The sequence below is a fragment of the Orbicella franksi genome, chromosome 6 (assembly GCF_964199315.1).
Source record: "Orbicella franksi chromosome 6, jaOrbFran1.1, whole genome shotgun sequence".
Classification (NCBI taxonomy): Eukaryota; Metazoa; Cnidaria; class Anthozoa; order Scleractinia; family Merulinidae; genus Orbicella; species Orbicella franksi.
This window is the reverse complement of record NC_138150.1, coordinates 25,180,745-25,202,564: the sequence shown is the minus strand read 5'-3', so window position 1 is coordinate 25,202,564 and position 21,820 is coordinate 25,180,745. Positions and strand designations below refer to the sequence as shown.

The following is a 21,820-nucleotide window of genomic DNA, read 5'->3' as shown; positions in this document are numbered from 1 at the left end:
AAAACTCCGCGCAGCAGCCTTCTTCCTGCTATGCTCAACCTCACGTGAAAGTTTCGAATTTCTCTCAGGCAGCTAAACGTCTTGTAATCGGTTACTTCGGATGACTAATGAGTCAGTAATGACTTTTGCTTGCCAGACGTTTATATAGAGCTTTTGTGTCTCTTGTACAGGAGAGAGAAGGACAGCAGAAGTTGAATCTTGTACCACAGGAGAAGAACTTGCTGCGTTAATTCTAAAAGACAGGTGAAAATAACTTCAATTCAGTTTTAAAAGTTACTTTTGTGTAATTCTCCCTTTAAAGAAGGGGTTTACCTGTTTTGATCTCGTGTTATGTATCATAATAAATAGAAGGGGATGAAACAGTGAAAATGTTTTAATCTTGTTAGTCCCAAAATCAAAATCTTAATACTTGTGACTACTCCCGGATGATGTCTTGTACTACCAGTTAGGAGGATGAAATTGTCTGGTTCTTGTATTGACGGGTAGGCAAAGCTGTCAGAAATTACAGTGTTTGTTTGGGAATCCGATGGCAAATAACTTTTTGAAAAATTGAATTTTACACAAGTTGTGAATCGCAACGTTAAAGTTCTTGGTAGAAGATTGTATTCAACGAGTTTGAAGCATGTAGTTTGGCTAGAAGACGCACGGTTAATTTGTCAAATTTTCCATACATTTGTCTGTAAGTTTGGCTGGGTAGACGAGGTTCGCGGAAAAAGACTATAGACAAATGTATAAATTAACTGAGCGTCTTCTAGCCCAGCTGCGTCCTTCAAATTTGGTGAATACAATCTGCTACCTAGTATGGTAAAATTGCCATTCATAAGTTGCGCAAAATTTAATATTTAAAAAAAAGTTATATGCCATCCGATTTCCTTTTAAACAGTGTAATTTCTGACCGTTTTGCCGACCGGCAAGATGGCATCGAAAACCGTTTGGATGTTTATCACATAAGAATTGAAAACTAGACTTCTTCGAGGTTTATTTACGAGGAAGTTCTGTTTACAAGTTTCTAAAGTATAATCAACCGGATAGAAATTGCTTTCCTTGTTAATTTAGGGGCATTGAAGATCCTAAAGGCTGGAGCGTTGATCTTGAGAGCAGTGACTGGCATTGCTCTCTTGCCGGCAAGGATTATGTCCTTGATCTTATTTCAGAACTGGAATACCCGCCGGCCTTCCCCTTGTCTCGATCCTCATCACTGTTAACAGTTAAACCAGGCCATACTGTTCCAGAGAGTCAGCTGAAGACACTTTCCAAGTAAGTGCTTACGAGGAAAGGAGAATCTCTTTGGTCCTATCGTTCGTTCGTTTATTACTTCGTTCGTTCGTTGCTTCGTTGCTTCGTTGCTTCGTTGTGTCGTTGCGTCGTTGCTTCGTTGCTTCGTTGCGTCGTTGCGTCGTTGCTTCGTTGCGTCGTTGCGTCGTTGCTTCGTTGCTTCGTTGCTTCGTTGCGTCGTTGCTTCGTTGTGTCGTTGCGTCGTTGCGTCGTTGCTTCGTTGCTTCGTTGCGTCGTTGCTTCGTTGCTTCGTTGCGTCGTTGCTTCGTTGCTTCGTTGCTTCGTTGCTTCGTTGCTTCGTTGCTTCGTTGCTTCGTTGCTTCGTTGCTTCGTTGCTTCGTTGCTTCGTTGCTTCGTTCCCTCGTTCCTTCGTTCCTTTGTTCGTTAGTTCGCGCGCTCGCTCGCTTACTCGGATTTTCACTACTCGCGATATTTGAAAATTCTTTTAAATAGTCCTCGCTGAAGGTTGCGTGCAATTGTTAGAGAACTTTGATATATCACTCATATACAGCGTGACTCTTTTAATACGTTTATATTTAATATCATTGAAAAAGCTACTTCATTGTAACTGGCTGAGAGCAGGCCAATTTAGCGTTAATTCTAACCTATGCGAATTGTTTCTTTTTATTTTTCTTAGTCTTCATATGCCGCAAGCTCGTGGGAAAAGCGTAGCAGAAATTGCCCACAAGTTTTCCTTTGTTGACCATCAACCACCGTCATCACCGTCACACACACAGCGAGAAGATGCTTTAAGTGCAGCTACATCAGCGAGACTGGCATATGTCAGCTCTCAAGGCCCAGTAGAGGACAACCTTGTTCAGAGATCGCGATTGGGAAGCAGCTCTGCTCATGTAGAATCCGCACCACCCCCTTACCCGTTTCCGCAAGTGTTCGTCCCACCACCCCCTCCACCCCCACCTGCGTTTGTTCCACCACCTCCCCCACCGCCGCCAGTTGTACCGCCAACTGAGCGTGTGATTCTAAGAAGGAAGCCCACCAAGAAGGACAAGGACAGAAAGAAAAGAGACAGTGGTGGACCCCAGCTGTCCATGGCTGAGGTGATCGCGAAGGCAAAGAAAATGCGCGAGCAACGAGAACGTGTTCTGTCAACTGGCAGCGGACCTACGTCAGGCGGTAAAGAAACCACTGATGATCCTTTTGAATCCGCGATGCAAGCTCGTGTGGTACAGCTGAAGAGCAGGCGCGTTGAAGTCCAGCAGGCACCGCGGCAGGAGGAAGATAGTGAGTTGATGAGAGAGATGCGGCGAAAGGCGCAACGGGCCAGTCGGGCGTTTGTTGAAAACGAGAAAACCACACATCTGTCTGTTGAAGACAGTGTTTTTGTTGTGGAAGGTGAAAGAAGACCTTCAAGAGACAATTCCTCCACTTCCAGCCGAGAGGCTGGAGACAATGACTCGCTGCAGTCATTAGAGACCTCAGACAAATTAGAATCGCCCAAACAAGTCAAGGATTTTGTGGACAGTCTTTTTGATCCTGTTCTCTCACAAGGAGTAGAAGGTTTGTCAGATGAGGTAGCACTACAAGGAGCCTTGAAAGGAGGTGGCGGAGTGAATCAGCCAAACACGACAGCAGCTAATGCTTCTACTGCAACTGCATCTACAGCCGTGAATGGACATCCAACTGGGCAAGCTCACACACAAGGCAATGGGTATCCTGTCCACCCGGCAGTACAAGCTCAAGGGAATGGGTATCCTGGAATGATGCAGACAAATGGTTTTCCAGCAATGGTGCCTGGTGCTCCCATATACTACAGTATGCCACAGGCAAATGGACCTCTTGCAGGATTCCCTCAGGCAAGTAATGGGCCCGTAATGGGTGGTCCCCTGTACCCAGCCAATATGGACACTGCACTGCTGGCAGCGCAGCAGCAGGTTCTTATCGAGCGGCTGATAGCCCAGCAAGCTCTTCTTCAACAGCAGCAGACTGTAGCGTCTCAGAAGCAGCAGGAGCAGCTGTTAATGCTGGCACAACAACAGCAGTCCCAGTTAGAGCAGTTGCAGCAGATGCTTGCTTCCCCTCAGCCCGCAGCCTCGCCGTTGGATACCCAAGAGTCATTAGCTTCATCTTCTGCCTCTACAAGCACTGCTACCAACGGCCATGTTCTGAGTCATAACGGCCAGACGGCAATGGAGGTTCTTTCACCTCCGTCTGAATTTTCAGACCTAAGACATTCACCACCACTACAGTCACCCATCCCTCCCCCTCCGTCTCCTCTGGTACTCATCCCTCCTCGCTCAACCTCTCTACCTCCAGCGCCAGCATCCACGATTTCCCTACAAGAACAATCCTCTTCAAATACGGATGCGTTTCCACCACCTCCTCCTCCCATCTCCGACGACAGCAATACTGAAGAGAACATCACGCCTCAGAGACCGGGTCTCCCAAGACGAGCTACTGACAAGGTAGCACTGTTTGTGGCTGCTTTGGAAGGCAAGTCAGGAGGGGAAGAAGCCCGCTCCCCTGGGCCAGCATCGCCACTCAGACACGGTGACAGTTTTAGTTTTTCAACCACTTCTCCAGTGAGAAAGGAGAGTGCTGCCAAGGAGAGGCCAGAATTTCACAAGCGCACTTCATCCTCGATAGGCTTTGTTGTGTTGTCAGACAAACAGAACAGTACTGAGTTACACCCCAGATCTGATGGACCGTATTTATCGTACAGTCACGTCAAATGGAAGTTGAACATTCGTAAAGAAGTAAGTTTATTATCAGCGAGTAGTCCATAAATGTTACAAAGTAACTTCCGTCAACGATCGTTCAAGGGTCAGCTTCTTGGACGAAGAAAGACTAACGCTTTCCAAATTCTAAATTGGTTAGCTCCGCAAGCAGGGAAAGATAAGCCAGATTTTGCACTGTGATTAACTACTCGAGGGGGAAGGGACTATCTCTCCCGCTCGGGATTACTCGCTGTGTCCCGCAAGAAATATGATGTTCTTTACGTCATGCTCGGTCAAGACGGCTGGATATTAACCTTGTTTGTTTTTTGCCCGTCGAAGAATCTCAACGGGTTCTTTATCCAACTTGCTATATGCTTGACGACAACTTACTGACGTGATCGTATGTTTTTTTTTGCGTTGTAGCTCTTCGCAGCTGACGAGAAAGTCAGTAACAACTTGTTGCAGAAGTTGATATTCTTCCAGGTCAGTGCAAATTATGATTGTTTGATTTTAGGTCTGTTTCCATTCACTCACTGGCTTGTTTTACATCTTTCAGATCCTTCGTGACTCTTATTCCAACTGCTGTTGTCGAATGTCCAAAGAGGATTGTCAAAGAATGCAGCTTTTACTACGTAAGTTAGCTAATGACAGGCAGTATGATTGAAGTGTTATAGCGAAAACTTATACGCTGAACGTTTGTGATATAAGCTGAACGTTTTGCTTATTATTTCGTGTAGTACAGAATTGCAAGGCCCATGATATTGTTTTGTTGGTATTCCATGCAGTAGGTATCTTTTTTGAATTCTGTTTATTCTTTTGTTGTGTTTTATTTTATGCAGAGAAGTATGGTATAACACCAGAGAGACCCCACTCAAGTGTTCCAGTGGAAGACATTATTATCGAGGCGGCCAGACAACTTCCTCTCTACTTCAGTAGGTTCTTTGTTGTTAAGGTGAGCGGAAAATGTCAGTTTCAGTACAGCTTTCTAGTCGTCTATGAACTAAATCAATTCTTTTTAAACAGTCGTAAGCTCGATTGATAATTAGTTGTTGTGATGGTTGCTGGTTAAACAGCTCCAGAATTCAAAATGTGAAATTACAGATTTTTGTGCAACGTGGTCCTCTGGAACATGAAACTCTAGAACAGATAAATTATGCGAATGCTAGAAATTGATACGACCCGAGAATCTCCAAAGCGCGGATTAGTATATGACTTAGTACTATAATGATTAGTACTACGACTTAGTCAGGCAGTTGGCGTTCGTTTTGAGTTTGAGAATTTCTAAAGCTTCTTTTTAAATGTTGATACTTTATATGTATTCAGGGTCAGAATGAGTTGCCAGATGTGCATTACTTGGCTGTTTCTGAACACGGTATTAAATTGGTGAAGAGGGAGAAAATAACAGATGAACTCGAAATCGTGAGAAGCATTCCGTAAGTAGCTCTTCACTTCATTTTCTTCTCAGTAGATGTTTTATTTTTAATTTTGCGATGATATTTAAGTAACGAGTCGATTGCCCTTCTCGGCAAATGGTCGTTCAAAACATCGTGCGAGTATTTGCGAACTTCCGGAAGGTACAGAAGTTTTTTTGTCACACGAATCACGCCATGCTACCATAACAACTTCATGTAAGGACCATCAACTTGACGCTCTCTGGCGAGACAGTCTTCTGAATACTCGTGACTGTCCGCGCTGGACAATAAGAATCGGAACAGATCGAGTGTTCAACGAAGATTTGTCGTACACCGAACAGGTTGTTTCCACTATGTAATACAGCTTATGTGGATAACATCGTAGCTTAGAACTGAATGCAATTTGACTTTTGTCATTTTCCAGGTACACAGAGCTGGTTAAGTTAAAGGCCGTGAAGGATAAACTGACACTGACGCTCACGAAGGAAGTCAAAGTTGTTGTTCATACGGAGAGGGTTAGTTTTCTTTCCGTCTTCTTACCCTTGCAAAACAGTACCCGTGGTTCATATTGAAAGGGGACTAACTGGACGTCAGCGAGAGATAGTGGGACTCTGAGATATTAACTGAGTTTTTCTCCCATTTAAGTCTTTTGTACTTCTCGTTTTCCACTACAGCTCTACTTCTACTTCCACTTCTACTCAATGCAACTTCTCAATGCACCCACTTTTATGCTAACCGTAGCTACGCCCGGGATTTAAGCCAAGGGTAAATCAGGTGGTACAAAACAAAGTACTGGGATGTGAATCCTAGACGATTGCAGTTGACTTGATAAGGCAAGCAGAGATTTATCATTAACCAGTTGAAAACTAGAAAAATCGAATAATCTTTAGCAACAGCTAATCTTGGATCTATATAGGGGAGTTAGAAGCCATGATCGCAAGAACGACACAAACATGTCCACGGGTGAACCTTCGAACACAAAGTCCTAGAATGAAATGTTTGCGAGGCAAACGGCAGAGGCTTTCAAGATTTGAATGCCCAAACCTACATTCCAAATTGGCTTGCCAAATCGAAGCTTTATGAAAAACATAATTTCCAAACATTTGGCTCCACAACAATATTTTTCATTTTGTTTTGTTTTGTTTTTCACCAATTCGTTGACAATAAGGAAAGCGACTCACAGTGACAAAGACCTGTATCGTCGCTCAGCTGACGAATGTTTTCTTTTCCACAGGCAGCAGAAGCGAAGCAGATTATTGACACATATCTGCGGCAGTTAGAAAAGGTAACTGTTTCTCGTATCATTGTCTTCGCTGTTTTTTACCAGTTAACTTTGAAACCTGACGGTAGGCACAACTTTAAAATTCGCTGAGCGAGTAAATGTACAGCTGTTTCTTTTTTACGCCTTCGATTTATTGTTTATCATATTTATCCACCGCCCTTGCGGAGTTCTTTTTATCTATTTGGATTAAACCTTTAAATCTCTGCAAGCAAATAGTTAACTGTAGGGATTTTTTCTCAGTTATGAATTCTCTAAGCGGTATTACAATTTCAAAAGTTTGATCTAGGCGCATTGTCTTCACACGTTTCTCTGTTAAATTGAGTACGATGTCTCTGGCTCTGAAGAAAAGAGAAAATTTCAGACCAAGAGCGCGGGAAGTGGGTCATACTGTAAAATACAACGCTACAAATGACCAATCACAGCGCTTATACTATCTGAAAGAAAAATTAAAATTTAGGCTTCGTCCTCACTACGTCGGGGAAAATTGAAAACGCAGCTTCATGTCTACGATTAGGCCTACAGTCCGCACTTATCCCGCACGAAAACGAAGCTTTTCGAAAACTCTCTTCAAACCGGAGCGGGAGGAATTTGAAAACGCCCGCTTTGCGTTTTAGTGTGGACAGAAAGCATTTTGAAAACGGAGTTTTTCGTAAACAGTGACATCAAGATAATCATTTGATTTCGCTTCCCGAGTTTTCCTCAAAAACAAACTCAAAATGACCATTGATTGTTACGTTTTGAAATTTCTCCGGCGTAGTGTGGACGGAAAAGATTTCGTACGTTTTCAGAGTGAACCTTCGTTTTCAAATTTCTCTGGCGCAGTGTGGACAGGGCGTTAATCTACCATCTTCTTGATTTTTTTTTTTAGGAGGTGAAATACGTACGGGCTTTGTACGATCATGTGTCACAAGAGTCCGCACTTCTTAACTTCAAGAAAGGTGACGTGATCAAAATCGTTCACAAAGATGACCTGGAGGAAGGCTGGGTTTTTGGCATCTTTAACAACCAAAGCGGGTATTTTCCAGCCGATTTTGTCACACACATTCAAGAGGTAACGTATAGTTCCTTCTAGCTGTAACTCGGTGATCTTTTTTTTTCTTGATCCATCTTGTAGGGCGAGTGAGGAATCTGTCGCTTTGTCAATGATCGCAATGTATCATCTTCTGCGACTCTAACCCTTAATGTTCTATGTTTGATCTCTATCCCCGAAGAAAGTCTTAAGAAGTCTGCTAGTCTTACTGTTGTTCATTCCTCTACTATTGGTATCTCTCATTGTGTCCTTCTTCTTGTCTTGTTCTTTCTTCTAAGCTGTTTAAACCCAGGTTGAATGGCAGGGTATTCATTGCTCTTGACAGACGTCCGTCACTTCCTGGAAACAACTCTGGTCTTCATTCTTCCACTCCCGTTTCTAAAGCCTTAGTATGTGCTCTCCGTTCACGCCTTTCATTTATCATTTAGATGCAGTTGAATTCTTCTTACGACATATCAATATGACGACTTTCATATTGATAAGTGACTTTCATTATATTTCCTAGTGTTCTTTCTTTAATGCGTACCGGCCAGCCTGTTAACACAGCGAGAATCGGGTAATCAGGACCGGGGTATTTGGAAAGCCGATAAACACAAACTTGCTTTTGCAATAAACTCTTTTTGTAAAAAGTAAAATACGTTTCAGTGATTTTCTTAAATATCTCTCCTCTCGCAATGTAATCCTGATTTTTTTTTTTTTTTTTGCGAAAAATGCACCCTACCCCTCGCCAGCTTCCTACTTTGAGCTTGAAAACGAGAGTTTAAGAAACCACAACGGTAACCTCAACGTTGTCCTAAGCTTCGTCGTCGTGCTTGCTTTTAGAACTCCCTTTTTCTCCGGCTCGCAGTTGAGTCGATTTTATTTCAAAAACTGAACTTGAAAAACCAGAAGTGACTGAATTTGTTGTGTGACCTTCAGGACCCTCAAGCGGTGCCCGCAGTACGTCCTAGTAATCTGGTGAAAGCGGCTTCTGTGGGGAGTTTGCTCAGTCTGGACTCGGACGGACCGATGTCTGGCGAGTCACGTGGCCGAACCGGAAGTGTCAAGTCCACCAAGTCTGACAATTCACAATATAATTCCGATAAACACTCCATGATGGAGTTTGCCATGCATTACTTCAGATATGGAAGGTGAGTAGTGGTGGTGGTGAAAAATTGTGTGCTCGTGTTTTAGGTATTTTAAACCCAACCATAACTTATGGATTGGTAAAGGTGAGTGTTAGTACTTAAGGCTGTTGTTTAGTGGCCCAATTAGTCTGCTAGGGCTAAATACATTTGATACTTAAAGGTTCTTGTCTTATCTTAGGGCCAAGTCGCAAATAATTGAAACTGAAAACAACCCACGCGGTGCACTTGTCTATGGGATTTGTTTGTGTGCCGCTGTTTTATCTTTTTTTTAATTCGTATAAAATCTACTAGCGTTCTATTCGGAATGCCGTTCTTTGATTGGCGACGCTACTCTCTAGCTATTCTGCTGTAGATGGCGAGTAGCCCAGCAGTGTGCGGTTGGTAACAAGATGACCGCCCCTTTTAGCGTTTTCGAAGTGTCTGTGAAATTTTGAACAACTATAGCAGATTTATACTAAAACTATTAGAGTATTCGAATACTATTAGAAATATACTACTCTCTATTTCTATGCGTGATATTCGACTCGTAGCGGCACCCTCGTCAACTATCACGCTATCAAAATCTCAAGCTCATAATCTAATTGTTAAGTAGAAATTTGACCTTGGCGATGCTCTGCCTGTATTTTTACAGAGACGCTCTGGTACGGGCCGAGGACGGTACCATCCGAGGTACAGTTAAGGTGCGAGGAACTCTGGGACGATCGTCCAAAGGTTAGTGTGTTTTTTCGTTTTACTGAATGTGCTGCTAAGTTACTAAGTTACAAGATCCAGAATGTAGTCTTTCAATTACAAAAGCTGTTCATGGTAAGTTTGGTGCAAAAACTCGAATATTGAGTATTTCTATAACCACAAAAAAGGCCCTTGCGAATTCGTTACCAAAACTCTGAAACGGACATGACGCTGCAAGGGGACGCCATGTTTCCAAGAAGTTCCTTTGCGGGGGTTTATTTTTTTCTTAGAATTATATCCCTGGACAGCGTCAACTTGTTGTTATCTTGTGGGGTGTTTAAAGTTCATTTTCTTTGTTTGCACAAACAGCAAGTCATAAGAAAGATAAAGCAGAGTGGACGTGGAGTGGATTAGCTGAACTCGTCAAGTACAGCAGGGTAAGTTCGTACTCATCTTATAGTTGTTAGGTGTGGTGGTGTGTCTTTTGATTCACATAAGTTTGCCGAATACACGACTTCCTCCCGTACTTACCAGCGGTTACGCAGTTTCCTGAGCTTTTCCACTGGTCATGCGGTTTCCCGCGCTTTTCCATTAGTTACATGGTTTCCGCGCTTTTTCGCTGGTTACCTGTTTGCCCATATTTCCCCACGTTTTCCACGGGTTACATGGTTTCGCGCACGTACTTTTATCCCAAGTAATTAATTAATCCCGCATAATTTTCAGAAATTGTCCTTAAAGCAGTTGATAACTGTTTATTGAATCGCTTTCTTTGTTTAGGTCCCAATTCAAACATCACTTGTGAGGCTTGACTCTACACAGCTCAATAAACTAGCAGTGGAGACTTTCCAAAGTAAGTACATGACAGTAATGTAAATGAAAACCATTGCTGGAGTTAATAGTTCAAGATTCAACATGCAAACTACAGCTCCCTAGCTCATCTTTCCAATCTGTACTTTTATTGTTACCGCAACTTTATAACCAACGTTCGATTTTAATATCGTTGACCGTGAGTGTCACCTAAAATATTGACTTGGTGCTGTCTCATTGTTATACCGAACAGTTCAAGATTTAGTCGTTATTAATGACTATGTGTGAATGTGGGAGGCGCGGTGGCCTCATGGTTAGTGCGCTCGACTCCGGATCGAGCGGTCCGGGTTCGAGCTCTGGTCGGGGACATCGTGTTGCGTTCTTGGGCAAAACACTTTCTCACAGTGTCTCTCTCCACCCAGGTGTATAAATGTGTACCAGTGAATTTTGCTGGGGGTCAGTTATCCTATGACGGACTAACATCCCATTCAGGGGGGAGTAGAAACACACCTAGTCGCTTTATGCTACAAATACCGGGATAAGCTCCGGCCTGATGGGCCACTGGCCTGACGTAGAATTTACCTCTTTACCTTTATGACAATGTGCTGTACGTTTTGTTATTTTGCAGTGATCATGAAGTTCATGGGAGACTTACCGATGTCCAAGCATCTAAAAGAGACAGAGATTGTGTTCAACTTGTTGAAGGTGGGTTTAAACACCTAATTCATCCTTACAACAGTAGTGTGTTTGTCATCTATACTGAAGGCAATAGCAAGGACGAACCAAGCGATCTTGTCATGATTCATCCTCAAAATGCTCAAGCGTCTGTTTGAAAGCTCAATTCGTAAAATGTGAAAGGCTCGTCCCTTATACTCCTCGAAAATTTCATTACAATGGCGACCCAAGAATTTCACGGCGATTTGAAGCAAAAATTCAGCGCCACCTCCGGTTGCCGTTGCTTTAAAGCTTGTAAGAGTTTGAAGCGAAACTGTGCAAGATTTCTTTTAGTCTCGTAGGTCGTTGGCAAACCCAGTAACGAGGCGATAACCTCGAGGGGGATAACAATTGTTCAATAGGCCATATTCGTATTCTCGGCATTGGACTGGAACTAGCTTGCAACTGAGGCTGATGTGGGGAGTCTATTCAACTGCAAACGAAACTCTCCCGCATGAGCCTCTACTTCAAGCTAGTTCCAGTCCTATACCGAGAATACGAATATGGCCTATTCCCTATGCATTCGTGGCGTACCAAGCCCATCGTTTCAGTGACTGTGTTAAATTTAGGCTTGAAAGAAGGTGTCTAAAAACAGACAAATGAAGATTTTAGAGAGACGTGGATTTTATCGGTCAACCTGCATACTAACAGCGTATTCTTATCATGTGGTTCATTTGTAGACGTGCCGTGAAATCCCAGACCTAAGAGACGAGGTTTACTGTCAACTCATCAAGCAAGTCACCAGCAATAAGAGCCAAAAGCCGTAAGTACAACAGATTCTTGGCATAAACCTTGTTTGCCATCGATGTTCTTGTTTTCCTTACTGCGTCGCAGATTTCTTCAGTTGCGCCATCAGTAAACACGAGAGGGGAGACGGGTATACTTCGCTGAATTCTCGATGTTTTGCAGCTCGTTGACAAAAACGACCAACCTATTTCAGTCCTTTATATTCTTTGCATGGTCTCGTTGGAAATCGTACCAACACAGTGAAGTTCAACAGTATATAGGCAAAGGGAAAAAGGCCTACAACACCGTAACACTCCTCGTGTTTCCTTGCGTGATTTGTCTCATAGGGCTGCCACACCGTGACACTTCTCGTGTTTCCTTGCGTGATTTGTCTACTAGGGCTACCCCTCCGTGACTCTTCTCGTGTTTCCTTGCGTCATTTGTCTAATAGGGCTACCATTCCGTGACATTTCTCGTGTTTCGTTGCGTGATTTGTCTAATAGGGCTACCACTCCGTGACACGTCTGATGTTTCCTTGCGTGATTTGTCTCATTTTGAAGGCTGGAGGGAACTAATTCGTGTAATGTTTGTGTTGTAGTGAGAGCGCAAGTCGAGGCTGGCGACTGCTGATAATCATCACAGCTTACATTGAGTGCTCAGATGTTTTCACGCCTTATCTGGTCACGTTCTTACAGAGCACGGCTAGTGATCCCAAAAGGGAGTTTCATGGTTAGTTTGTGTGGTAAACGTAAACGAGGCGTTTGACGATTTCATGAACATCTTTTGCTTTCAATGATTTAACTGGTTTATTTTTTTGGAACCGTGTTGGCATAAACTGTACACCACAGTTGAAATGAAAGTGTGAATTAAGACATTCTTTGTAATGCTTAAATGTATTGTATATTGAAAAAAGAGGTAACGATAAACAGAGAAAAAATGAGGGTGGCTACGTATAAATAATGAGATTGTGAATGAAAAACTTAGGCTGAATGTTTCAAGATGCGCCATCGGTAAGATATCTCAGTTAACCTGCTCCTGTTCCAGGGTGAAGAGTTCAAATGGAATGTTTCTTGTGTTTAAGGTGCGGCAGCCACGTGTGAAATGAATTTAATGAAGACGTTCAAGTATGGTGGAAGAAAAACACCTCCCAGCAGAGAAGAATTAAGCCAACTAGTGGTGAGTATTAAAACTGAAATATACACAGCTTAACTGGGAGCAGGGATGGCGCAGTGGTGAGAGCGCTCGCCTCCCACCAATGTGGGTTCAATTCTGGCCCGGTGTCATATGTGGGTTGAGTTTGTTGTTGGTTCTCGCCTTGCTCCCAGGATTTTTCTCCGAGTTTTCCGGCTTTTCTCCCTCCTGAAAAACCAACATTTCCAACTTCCAATTCGATCAGGATGGAGGAGCCGCGTGAAAACCTGATCAGGCTCATGTGGCTTCCTCTCTGAATATTAATTTATTTGTAGTGAATTTTGTATTATTCTTATTTTTTGTAGCAAGGACGACAGACCAAACGACAGGTTTTTGTTCTCCCTGGAGGAACTCGAATGTTGAAAGTTCAAACCAGTTCAGTGAGTACCAGTTGATTTATTTCGTTAACGTTAGTAATGGTGTAGTTGTTCATTTGCATTTTCACCTACGCTGCACCCAATCACTTAAGGAGTAGTGTCAGACAGCGGTTTAGAACAAGGTCAAACCAGGATTTAGACATTTCAAGTTTACTATGTGACGAGCTCTTTCTATTGGAGTCGCTGTTTTGACACGGCACGCCACACTTGTTTCCCTTCCGAACTTCACGCGAAACTCGTTATCGAAGGGTTGATCGAGCTCTTGGAAACGATATTTTGACTGCTATTTTGCTCAAAAGGACAGTTGGTCAAAGTACTCACTTGGTTAATTGTTTTCCTTTAGACTGGTTTTGACGTCATCAAGGAAATATGTAATGATATGGATTTGATGTCAGAAAATCATTACAAAGAGTACGGACTTTTCACCTTCATGGAAGCACGTAAGTCTGCAATAAAGAGCAATGGCTTTAAATGTCTTGAGAGTAGTAGTTTTATCGTGTGGTGTTTTCTGTGTCTAAAAAAACTGCCATGTTTCCTTCATCAGTCATAGCGAAGATCGTGTACTAGTCTGTCTTGTTTGTCTTATTGTGTTGTGCTGCTGTTAACTTCCCTATTGTGTTTGATAGAAAACGTAATGGTGCCAGTTCAGACCACAGATTACATTATGGATGTGGTTAGTTCTATGGAGCGACAGGAATTCGCCTTCAGCTTGTGTTTCCGCCGTGTGTTGTGGCTACAAGGCCTGAGACTTGATAATGAGCTGCTGGTCAGCGTCATCTACCATCAGGTAAAAACCGGTCAGACAGGTTCTGGCGGCTTTGTCGTGGATAATGGATGATCGGCGCCAAACGTGAATTAATACCAATGCAGTATACAACACGAGCCACTGATATTGTTAACAATCATGGTGAAATTTTTTTGTTTTAACGCAATTTTTTTTTTTCTGCTTGGTGTTTCATTGGAAAGCAAAAAGTGCTTTACGGTTGCGTAATTAGTGAAACGAAAATAGTAGAATAAACAGATTTAAATTCCAAGTAAATCACGAAGAAAAAACAAAGAACACGCAAAAAGCAAGACATCTTTGCGAGCACACTGTCCAGAATTTTTGTTCTGCAAATGCCATTCGTTGAAAGTCATTGTTTAAAGCACACAAAACACTCCTGTTGGCATTAGAATATCTCACTGTATGGAATAAGGAAAAAGGTTTGTCATAATCCTATGTGAATTTATAATTTGTTGCAGGTATTACCGGACTATATGGCAGGGTATCTACTAGCAACACACGGTCGATCATTTGGCGATGCTCAGGTAACCTCTTGGAACAGTTCATTCTCTTTATCTCTCTTCTCTCCATCGAACTGAACGTCTCAATACTTAGCAGATTAATCACGATCTACACTGTTCTGGCCCCAGTTGTTCGAAGGCTGGATAACGCGATCCATCGGATAAATCACTATCCAGTGGATAAGTGTTTACAAAACAAACCACGCTATCCGCTAGATGGTGATTTATCCGGTGGATAGCGTTATCCACCTTTCGAACAACCAGGGCCTGATCTACCTCTTGTCATTTTGTGCTTATAGGAAATACGGGTGAACAGTTCTCTGTTTGAACACTCAGTTTTTCCCCGTGCTAGAGATGTATATTAATGAAGATTTGACCTGGAACATTTGACGCCGATGACGTAACTCTTCAGTATTCCGTGTAGTGTCTTCCGATTGGTTGTTCCTGGTTTTTGAATTTACGAGCGCTAGTATTAACCAGTCGGAGTCTCCACACGGATCTTAACAGAAGTACGTCATCAGAATGGTTTTTCTCAGGCGAAATGTGAGACGTCAGTGGAAAATTAAACGGGTGAAGGGAAGCGTCTAATTACCTTTTCCTCTTAATGAGCAGCAGTTTTGTTGATTCTTCTTTTGTAAATATCCCGTTTTTGCTTATAATCTAATGCTTAGTTCACACTAGCGACATAACGACATAAACTTAACGACGTTAGGAGGACGTCATGTTATGTTTCAGTGTGAACATCCTGACATAATGACATAATAGCAACATGACAACATGTTCACACGACTGACATAAGCGATTATGTCGTTATGTCGTCATGTCGCTAGTATGAACTAGGCCTTATAGGTTCCATTGGTCTTCAGTTTCAGAATCAGATTGCGGAGCTTGGAGCACTTCAGTATCGAGCTCGTGATCACTCGATTCTTCATGCAAACCAGTATGTCTGATTTCATATTAACTTTGTGCAATAATTTCTGTGTAGGAAGGGACAGTGTTACTGTGGAACGTCTGAAAACTGTGAACGCCTCGATTTTATTCTGAGAGATCAGTTTTGCACTGATCAATCACGATAACGTTAAGGACACGAGTGTAAACCACAAACTAATTAACGTTGCTGTTTGCGATTTAGCTTTCTCACGCTTAATTGGCTTTTTCCTCGCTACACAATAACATTCTAAAAGTATTTCTAGTGCTCACGGTTTTCCGAGTTTCACAGTAAAATACAAGTTACTATGTACATGCCTCCAGGCTGATGTATCGTATTTTAATAATTACGGCATGGAGCTTGCCATAAAAGAGTCAAAAAGACGTCACTCGCGGTTTAGCTAAAAAATAAAAGGTGTCATATATGGTTTTGAAAGGAAAAAAGTGAACTTAACTATTCAAAATTCCACCCAAACGGCAATTTTGATTTAATGGCATCACGACATCAAATTTGGTAAACTGTAATTTATACTATCTGTCTCTTCTAAAGTAGTTACTCGTTCTCCAATTTATTTGTATATTTGGTGGAATTTTGCAATAATACATGAAATTTACGAAATAGGAACTTCAATAATAAGCCGGAATACTTTCCAAACAGAGATCAGTTAACTAAGCGTGTGAATTGGTTTGTCTTTACTCAGTTCTGAAGTGGAGACCCTGATACCAAGAGGAATGCTTGACAAATTACGACCTCAGCAGTGGATGATTCTCATACAAGATCACTTCCGGAGCTGTCACACACTCTCCCCTCATCAGTCACGCCGGAAGTTCCTTGGTGTGTAAAAACTTTTAGCAGTTTTAGATAACGTACCTTGTGCTTGCGAGTTTTTTTCTTTAATTGTACCAAAAAGTAAGATGTTTCAAAATGACAATGAAAGAAAACAAGCTGATCCCCAACATCTACACCGCAAAGATTTTGTGCAGATAGTAACACCAGCTTCTCATTTTTGTTGCAGAAACTGTTACCAGGTGGCCATATTTTGGGTCAACTTTCTTTGAAGTGAAGGTTAGTTTTGACCAGCCGAGTGCAAGGGAAATACACACATGGAGCTATCGTGCGGCACTAAATTTTTGCGGGAGATTATTTTTGCGAATCGACGATTTTTTTTTTTGTATTTTGTATTTTAACTAATTTCTGCGATTGTAAAAGACTGGTTTTTCTTGCTGGGTATTAATTTTTGCGGTTTTTAGAAAGTCGCGTTTAATTGAAATTTAAACATTGTGGCGTGTTTTAATTAAGCTGCTTGCAATTGACAAGTGAAACAACATGTAGAGATGTAAAACACAGTAATCCAGTAATCTATGTCACTATCACAATTACATCGTGCTTTTGTGTGACTGATGCTTTTTATGTTGCTTAAAGGTCCGGTAATACGGGCAACATTTTTCTTCAACTTGTCTCGCAAAATTGTTGCATTGCAAGTTGAAAACCTCTGTTGCGCGTATTACCACGTTTGTGACCAACTTGTCTCGCAGCAAAATACAGTGTTGCAGGCTGAGGCAACATGTTGTGCAAAGAAGACTCGAGTTCTACTTTCTGCAACAAATTTTTGTTTTGCTGCTCGTATTACCACTGAAGCTACAACTTGTCTCGCAACAAATTTGAATTCAACGCTTCTAATTTGCTGTCACGAAGCGCGGGAAATAAAAAAAACATGGCGGCCGGTGAAGACGAGCCTGAATTCGAAGTAGACCAGTAACTCTCGGAAAGCATAAATTTGCCCTGTACAAAGACCTCGAGGGCTATCATAGTCTTTGGGACATCTCGTTTGTCCCCTCAAAACAAGTAGCAAAAAAGACAAAAGGCTTGGAAGAACTGTCGCAAAAATACAACTTTTCGCGTAGCTTCATACTGATAGAACTTCGCTGGCACTGAAAATTAAGATAAAATAAAATAAAATGACGGCCAGATGTCGAAGTGGAAGTTCGTCGAAACGCTAAATTATATGAAAGAAGGAGCCATCTTTATTTACACACGATTGACCAATTATACTTGTAGAAGTCCGCAGACTTGCAACACCGTACTTTGCTGAGAGACAAGTTGGTCACAAACGTGGTAATACGTGCAACAGAGGGTTTCAACTTGCAATGCAACAATGTTGCGAGACAAGTTGAAGAAAAATGTTGCCCGTATTACCGGACCTTAAAGGTAAAATTTTGCTATTGGAGAAAATTTTTGCGGGAACTATTTTTCTGCGGATCGTGGAAAAAGCCCAAAAACTTAGTGACACACAGTATTCGCCTTTCAGAAGGCAGAGCGACTGAGTGCTCAGGACGCTTAACTTGTAACGCTTAACTTGTAACTTTTATGCCTCAAGTTTAAATTTTTAATCCTACCACCACCAGCACGTGTGTCATTACAAACAACCATTGGTCGGCCTTTCCTTATTCGAAATTCGTTATTTATTTCTGTTTTGTTTGAAACACTCTAAGAAGTGATTCTGCTTTGGGGTTCTTGAATTTCTTGGCCAGTTTTGGAAAGGCTTTTTTAAAAGCTGGCTTTCAATCAACGTAATTTTTCATGTAGAATATCAAACACGAGAGAAAGCGTGCCACCACATTTAACAATCACCAAAGATGAGTGTTCGAAACACAACAGGTAGCGGAGTATTTTTGACGAAACCAGAGGTGTTTTAGTTTGTGATGAAACACTATCTCCCGCTTCAGTCTTCTTGTATGGTTGGTTTTAATTTGATTGCATATTTACTATTACTATTTTCAGAAATGCAGTAACCCCGCTGTTTCAGGAGACTGTATTTTAGCAGTCAATAGAACTGGAGTTCATTTCTTGAGTCACACGACAGTGGTAAGTGAAGAGTGACTAGAGTATTTGATGCTAGTACGTAAGATTTGCGTTTTACTATTTAATCATTAACTCTGCTTAAAACGATTTTACAGACACCTACAATCATGGAGAAAAGTCCCTGGGACACTGATGTAGTAGAACTGAAGAAATATCTGTGTTTGGAAAAGCACTACTATCTTTAAAAATCGCATTTCTGTTATCCCCTCCCCACCCAATACAATGTTGAAACTCAGTACAAATTGCAGGTACTAGTTTTCAACATTGTATGTGGAGTGAGAGGAGAGGCTAGGCAGGTGACGTTGTATTTCCGTCTGGCGTGTGTGCAAAAGCGTCAAAAGAGCAAATTTGTCCTTAGACTTTTGTCCACGATTGTAGTTATAATGCAGATCACATTTGATCATCCCTGTCTGACTTGATGTTAACTTGTTGCAGCAAACTCTGTTGAGCGAGCCCTTCATGAGTATCATCTCCACCAGGCTTTTAATATCGGACAAGAAGAGACAGTTCTTAGATCTGAAGATTGGAAATCCCATGATGCAGAAGGTCACGCGCATGGAGACATCCCAGGTAAGTACGAGTGCATTTGAAACATTACAGCCTCTTAGCTCGCGTTACTCGTTTTGGGCTTGTCTCGTAATCTTCCTCTCCACGTGTTAATAGTCCTGTCCACGATTAAATTACAATGTAATCCAACATGGCTGCCAGACAATTTTGGGCCGAAACAAAATTGCTCGAAATTGCCTTACGTGCGGGATTGTATTGCAATGCAAATGAGGAAACGTAACCGTGAAAGGGACTACTATGTTAAGCAATCTGTTGTCGTTGATTAACTTAAGATGGAGACTGAGAGGCCCTTTATGTTGACTTTTTTTTTTCCAGGCGAAAGAAATTTCCAATCTCATCTATAAGTACGTATCTTTGCATTCATCGGCAAAACAGGACGGTCAAGGACTGGCAGTGGTTCTGAGAACCCAACAAGAATACCAGAAGATGTGAACCCCTATCAATATTGGACTCCAATGGCCCTTCAGGTTCAGGGCCGAAAAATGTTCCAACATGGATGCCCGGAGAACTAAATTCTTTAAGATATGTGTACCACAGCAGTTGTGGTTCTGAGAATGGTTCTTCTATTTTTGAAATCAGGAAAATAAAGTTTTTCCCCGTGTAAATTCAAACCTCATAGACTAGAAGTATCGACAGAGGTTTGAAATGTATACCTGTTCAAAATGGTGAACATAGAATATTTCAATGAAAACTCTCTATTCACTCAGTGTGAGGCGTGTATATAAATTTGAATTGACAATACAATGTAATAGAAATAGACCTCCAAATATTTTTGCTCTTTGGTATATTTGGGCAGCGAGAAAATATAAAGATGTATTATGACCAGGAATGTTTTTTTATGCTACGAATTCAATCTCCGCATTATATGTTTCTTGTATTGATTATTTGATTAGGTATTGATTAGTTGAGAAGGCGTATTTTGATGATGTTGGATGGTTTAGGCACGTCGCAGGCCGATAAGCGTGTTGTTACATTTATCTGAGAATCATCATATTTTTAAGCTCTGTTCGCAGCCGTTATTTGGGTCTCGCAGCTCTTTTCGGAGAAGAGCGTTGTGTAACCTTTAAAATAACAGCCTTGAGCCACGTTAATTATATTCTTTTTTTTTCGAAGACTTGTTTTTCCCTGCTTTGCACTTAGCAAGACAGCAGACATTTTGTGTAGATGAGGCATTTTAAATCTCGTTTTCTTTTGTAATTTGTTTTTTTCCATATTATTATTATTATTACTATTATTATTATTATTTGAAGTAAGCTGGTTTCATACGTAATTGCATTATAAATTACATTCAGTCCGTTGACGTCGAGAACGCAAGCACAAAACTGGATTTCTGCTCTTTTCAAGTTTTTACCTTGTTCTAGTAATGGGACCCTAAAGGGAGAATTTATGCAATAATTTTTTTCCTGGTCAATAACGACGCTCTCTCGTGTCATGTTAGTACAAACATGCCAAAAAATATATCGTACAACTGGGAAAAGGAAAGTAAATTCTCTTTTATTCCTTATAATCAATATGAGTTTTTGATGATTAATGCCGATTGAGAGCGTTTTGCCTACGATTTAACATTGTTTCGCTATTAGTTCAGGCAGTTTGCTAACGTAGTAGGTCTATTATTGATACCTAAGCTTTTATCTTAAAATATTCTTACTGAATAATTGCATTAGTATTGCACATTTAAAGAGTTGTATTGGAGGAAACAAAAAAATTGTTGCAAAAACGGAAAAAAGTTTAACAAAAATTTGTCTTGCTGAAAAACGTGGTGGAGAAATGAGCCCGCTTTCTTTACACTAGAGAGCAGCGGCGCTCATCCCGATACAAATTAATATTTTTAATTAATTTTCAGGGAACGTAAACTGCTCCTAAGTGAAAATGAAAATAATTAATTTTACATATCAACTAGTTTGTTTCAAAAAAATGTATATGACTTGTATTGTTTGTATCTTTTGCAAAACAGTTCAATTGGTTCTGGCGAATTCTACTTAGCGCTATTTGAGTGAAGAATAAAATAATGTAGAAATCAATTTATCCAATCTCGCCCCAAGGGTAAAATTCCACAATACAAAAATTTGTAGTAAGGATCTTTTTGCATTAACATTTATTATATTGGCCTATCAGAACAATGCAGTTGAAACTTTGTGGCTATGTCAGAATGCATAGTTTGTCAGAGTGGCAGTTAATGTAACCAATAATTTCAAATAGATTGTGGAGTAATATAAAAGGTTGTCAATCAAACACGCGTGTGAGAAGGCTCACTGTAACATGTTAGTTTATTACTGTTCAATGAATTTTGTGTACCACTCTGTAGTTACGTGTACGTAACTCCAGTGACACTATAACTCGCTTAGAAGGCTAAACAGAGGAATATTTCATACGTAGACATTAAATCCAATTTACTTTAAATGCGTTTTCTTGTTGTCTGATTACCGACCTCGTTACCAATCGCTGATACAGTGAAACCTGTATTAAGCGGACCCCATATTAAGCTGACACTCTCTATTAACTGGACACCAGCTGAAGTCCCAAAATTTTCTTCCCTCATTTGCAGTAAAATAAACCTGCATTCAGCGGACACCTCTGTCAAGCGGACGCAGACACCAATATTAAGCCATTTTGTTGCACGAAACCTGCAATAAGCGGACACTTCAAGAGCGTTTTACTTCTAAAGGTGTAGCTGAGGCTCCCTTAACATTGTTCAGCGATGTCGTTCTCAAGCTAAGTGATTATTCCAGATTGACGCATTGACTGACTGGACATTCTCCTATGTGCAGTCTTTGTTCTTACACTGTGGTACACTGGGTTACAAGAAAGTTAATAATTAATTATTAATGCACAATATATTAGAACCTGTTTTGACCGGACACCCTGTATTGAGCGGACAATAGTCAGGGTCCCAA

General features: G+C 41.2%; 1 protein-coding gene across 2 annotated transcripts in view; it reads left to right on the top strand.

Annotated features, from left to right (window-relative positions):
- LOC145490659 (unconventional myosin-XV-like) overlaps positions 1-21,326 on the top strand; it is a 63,582-nt gene extending 42,256 nt beyond the window's left edge. For both annotated transcript variants that reach the window (XM_081469742.1, XM_081469743.1), the window contains exons 33-60: positions 171-243; positions 1,057-1,257; positions 1,913-3,989; positions 4,374-4,433; positions 4,507-4,582; positions 4,790-4,902; positions 5,274-5,383; positions 5,787-5,877; positions 6,597-6,647; positions 7,513-7,695; positions 8,593-8,804; positions 9,433-9,512; positions 9,840-9,907; positions 10,248-10,320; positions 10,906-10,982; positions 11,672-11,754; positions 12,316-12,446; positions 12,799-12,893; positions 13,214-13,288; positions 13,629-13,725; positions 13,912-14,072; positions 14,528-14,593; positions 15,436-15,509; positions 16,198-16,331; positions 16,513-16,562; positions 18,279-18,362; positions 18,795-18,929; positions 19,242-21,326. In XM_081469742.1, the coding sequence (XP_081325868.1) occupies positions 171-243; positions 1,057-1,257; positions 1,913-3,989; positions 4,374-4,433; positions 4,507-4,582; positions 4,790-4,902; positions 5,274-5,383; positions 5,787-5,877; positions 6,597-6,647; positions 7,513-7,695; positions 8,593-8,804; positions 9,433-9,512; positions 9,840-9,907; positions 10,248-10,320; positions 10,906-10,982; positions 11,672-11,754; positions 12,316-12,446; positions 12,799-12,893; positions 13,214-13,288; positions 13,629-13,725; positions 13,912-14,072; positions 14,528-14,593; positions 15,436-15,509; positions 16,198-16,331; positions 16,513-16,562; positions 18,279-18,362; positions 18,795-18,929; positions 19,242-19,358 (4,847 nt within the window). In that variant the 3' untranslated portion in view covers positions 19,359-21,326. The remainder of the gene's footprint in view (positions 1-170; positions 244-1,056; positions 1,258-1,912; positions 3,990-4,373; positions 4,434-4,506; positions 4,583-4,789; positions 4,903-5,273; positions 5,384-5,786; positions 5,878-6,596; positions 6,648-7,512; positions 7,696-8,592; positions 8,805-9,432; positions 9,513-9,839; positions 9,908-10,247; positions 10,321-10,905; positions 10,983-11,671; positions 11,755-12,315; positions 12,447-12,798; positions 12,894-13,213; positions 13,289-13,628; positions 13,726-13,911; positions 14,073-14,527; positions 14,594-15,435; positions 15,510-16,197; positions 16,332-16,512; positions 16,563-18,278; positions 18,363-18,794; positions 18,930-19,241) is intronic.
- The last annotated feature ends 494 nt before the right edge of the window (positions 21,327-21,820 follow it).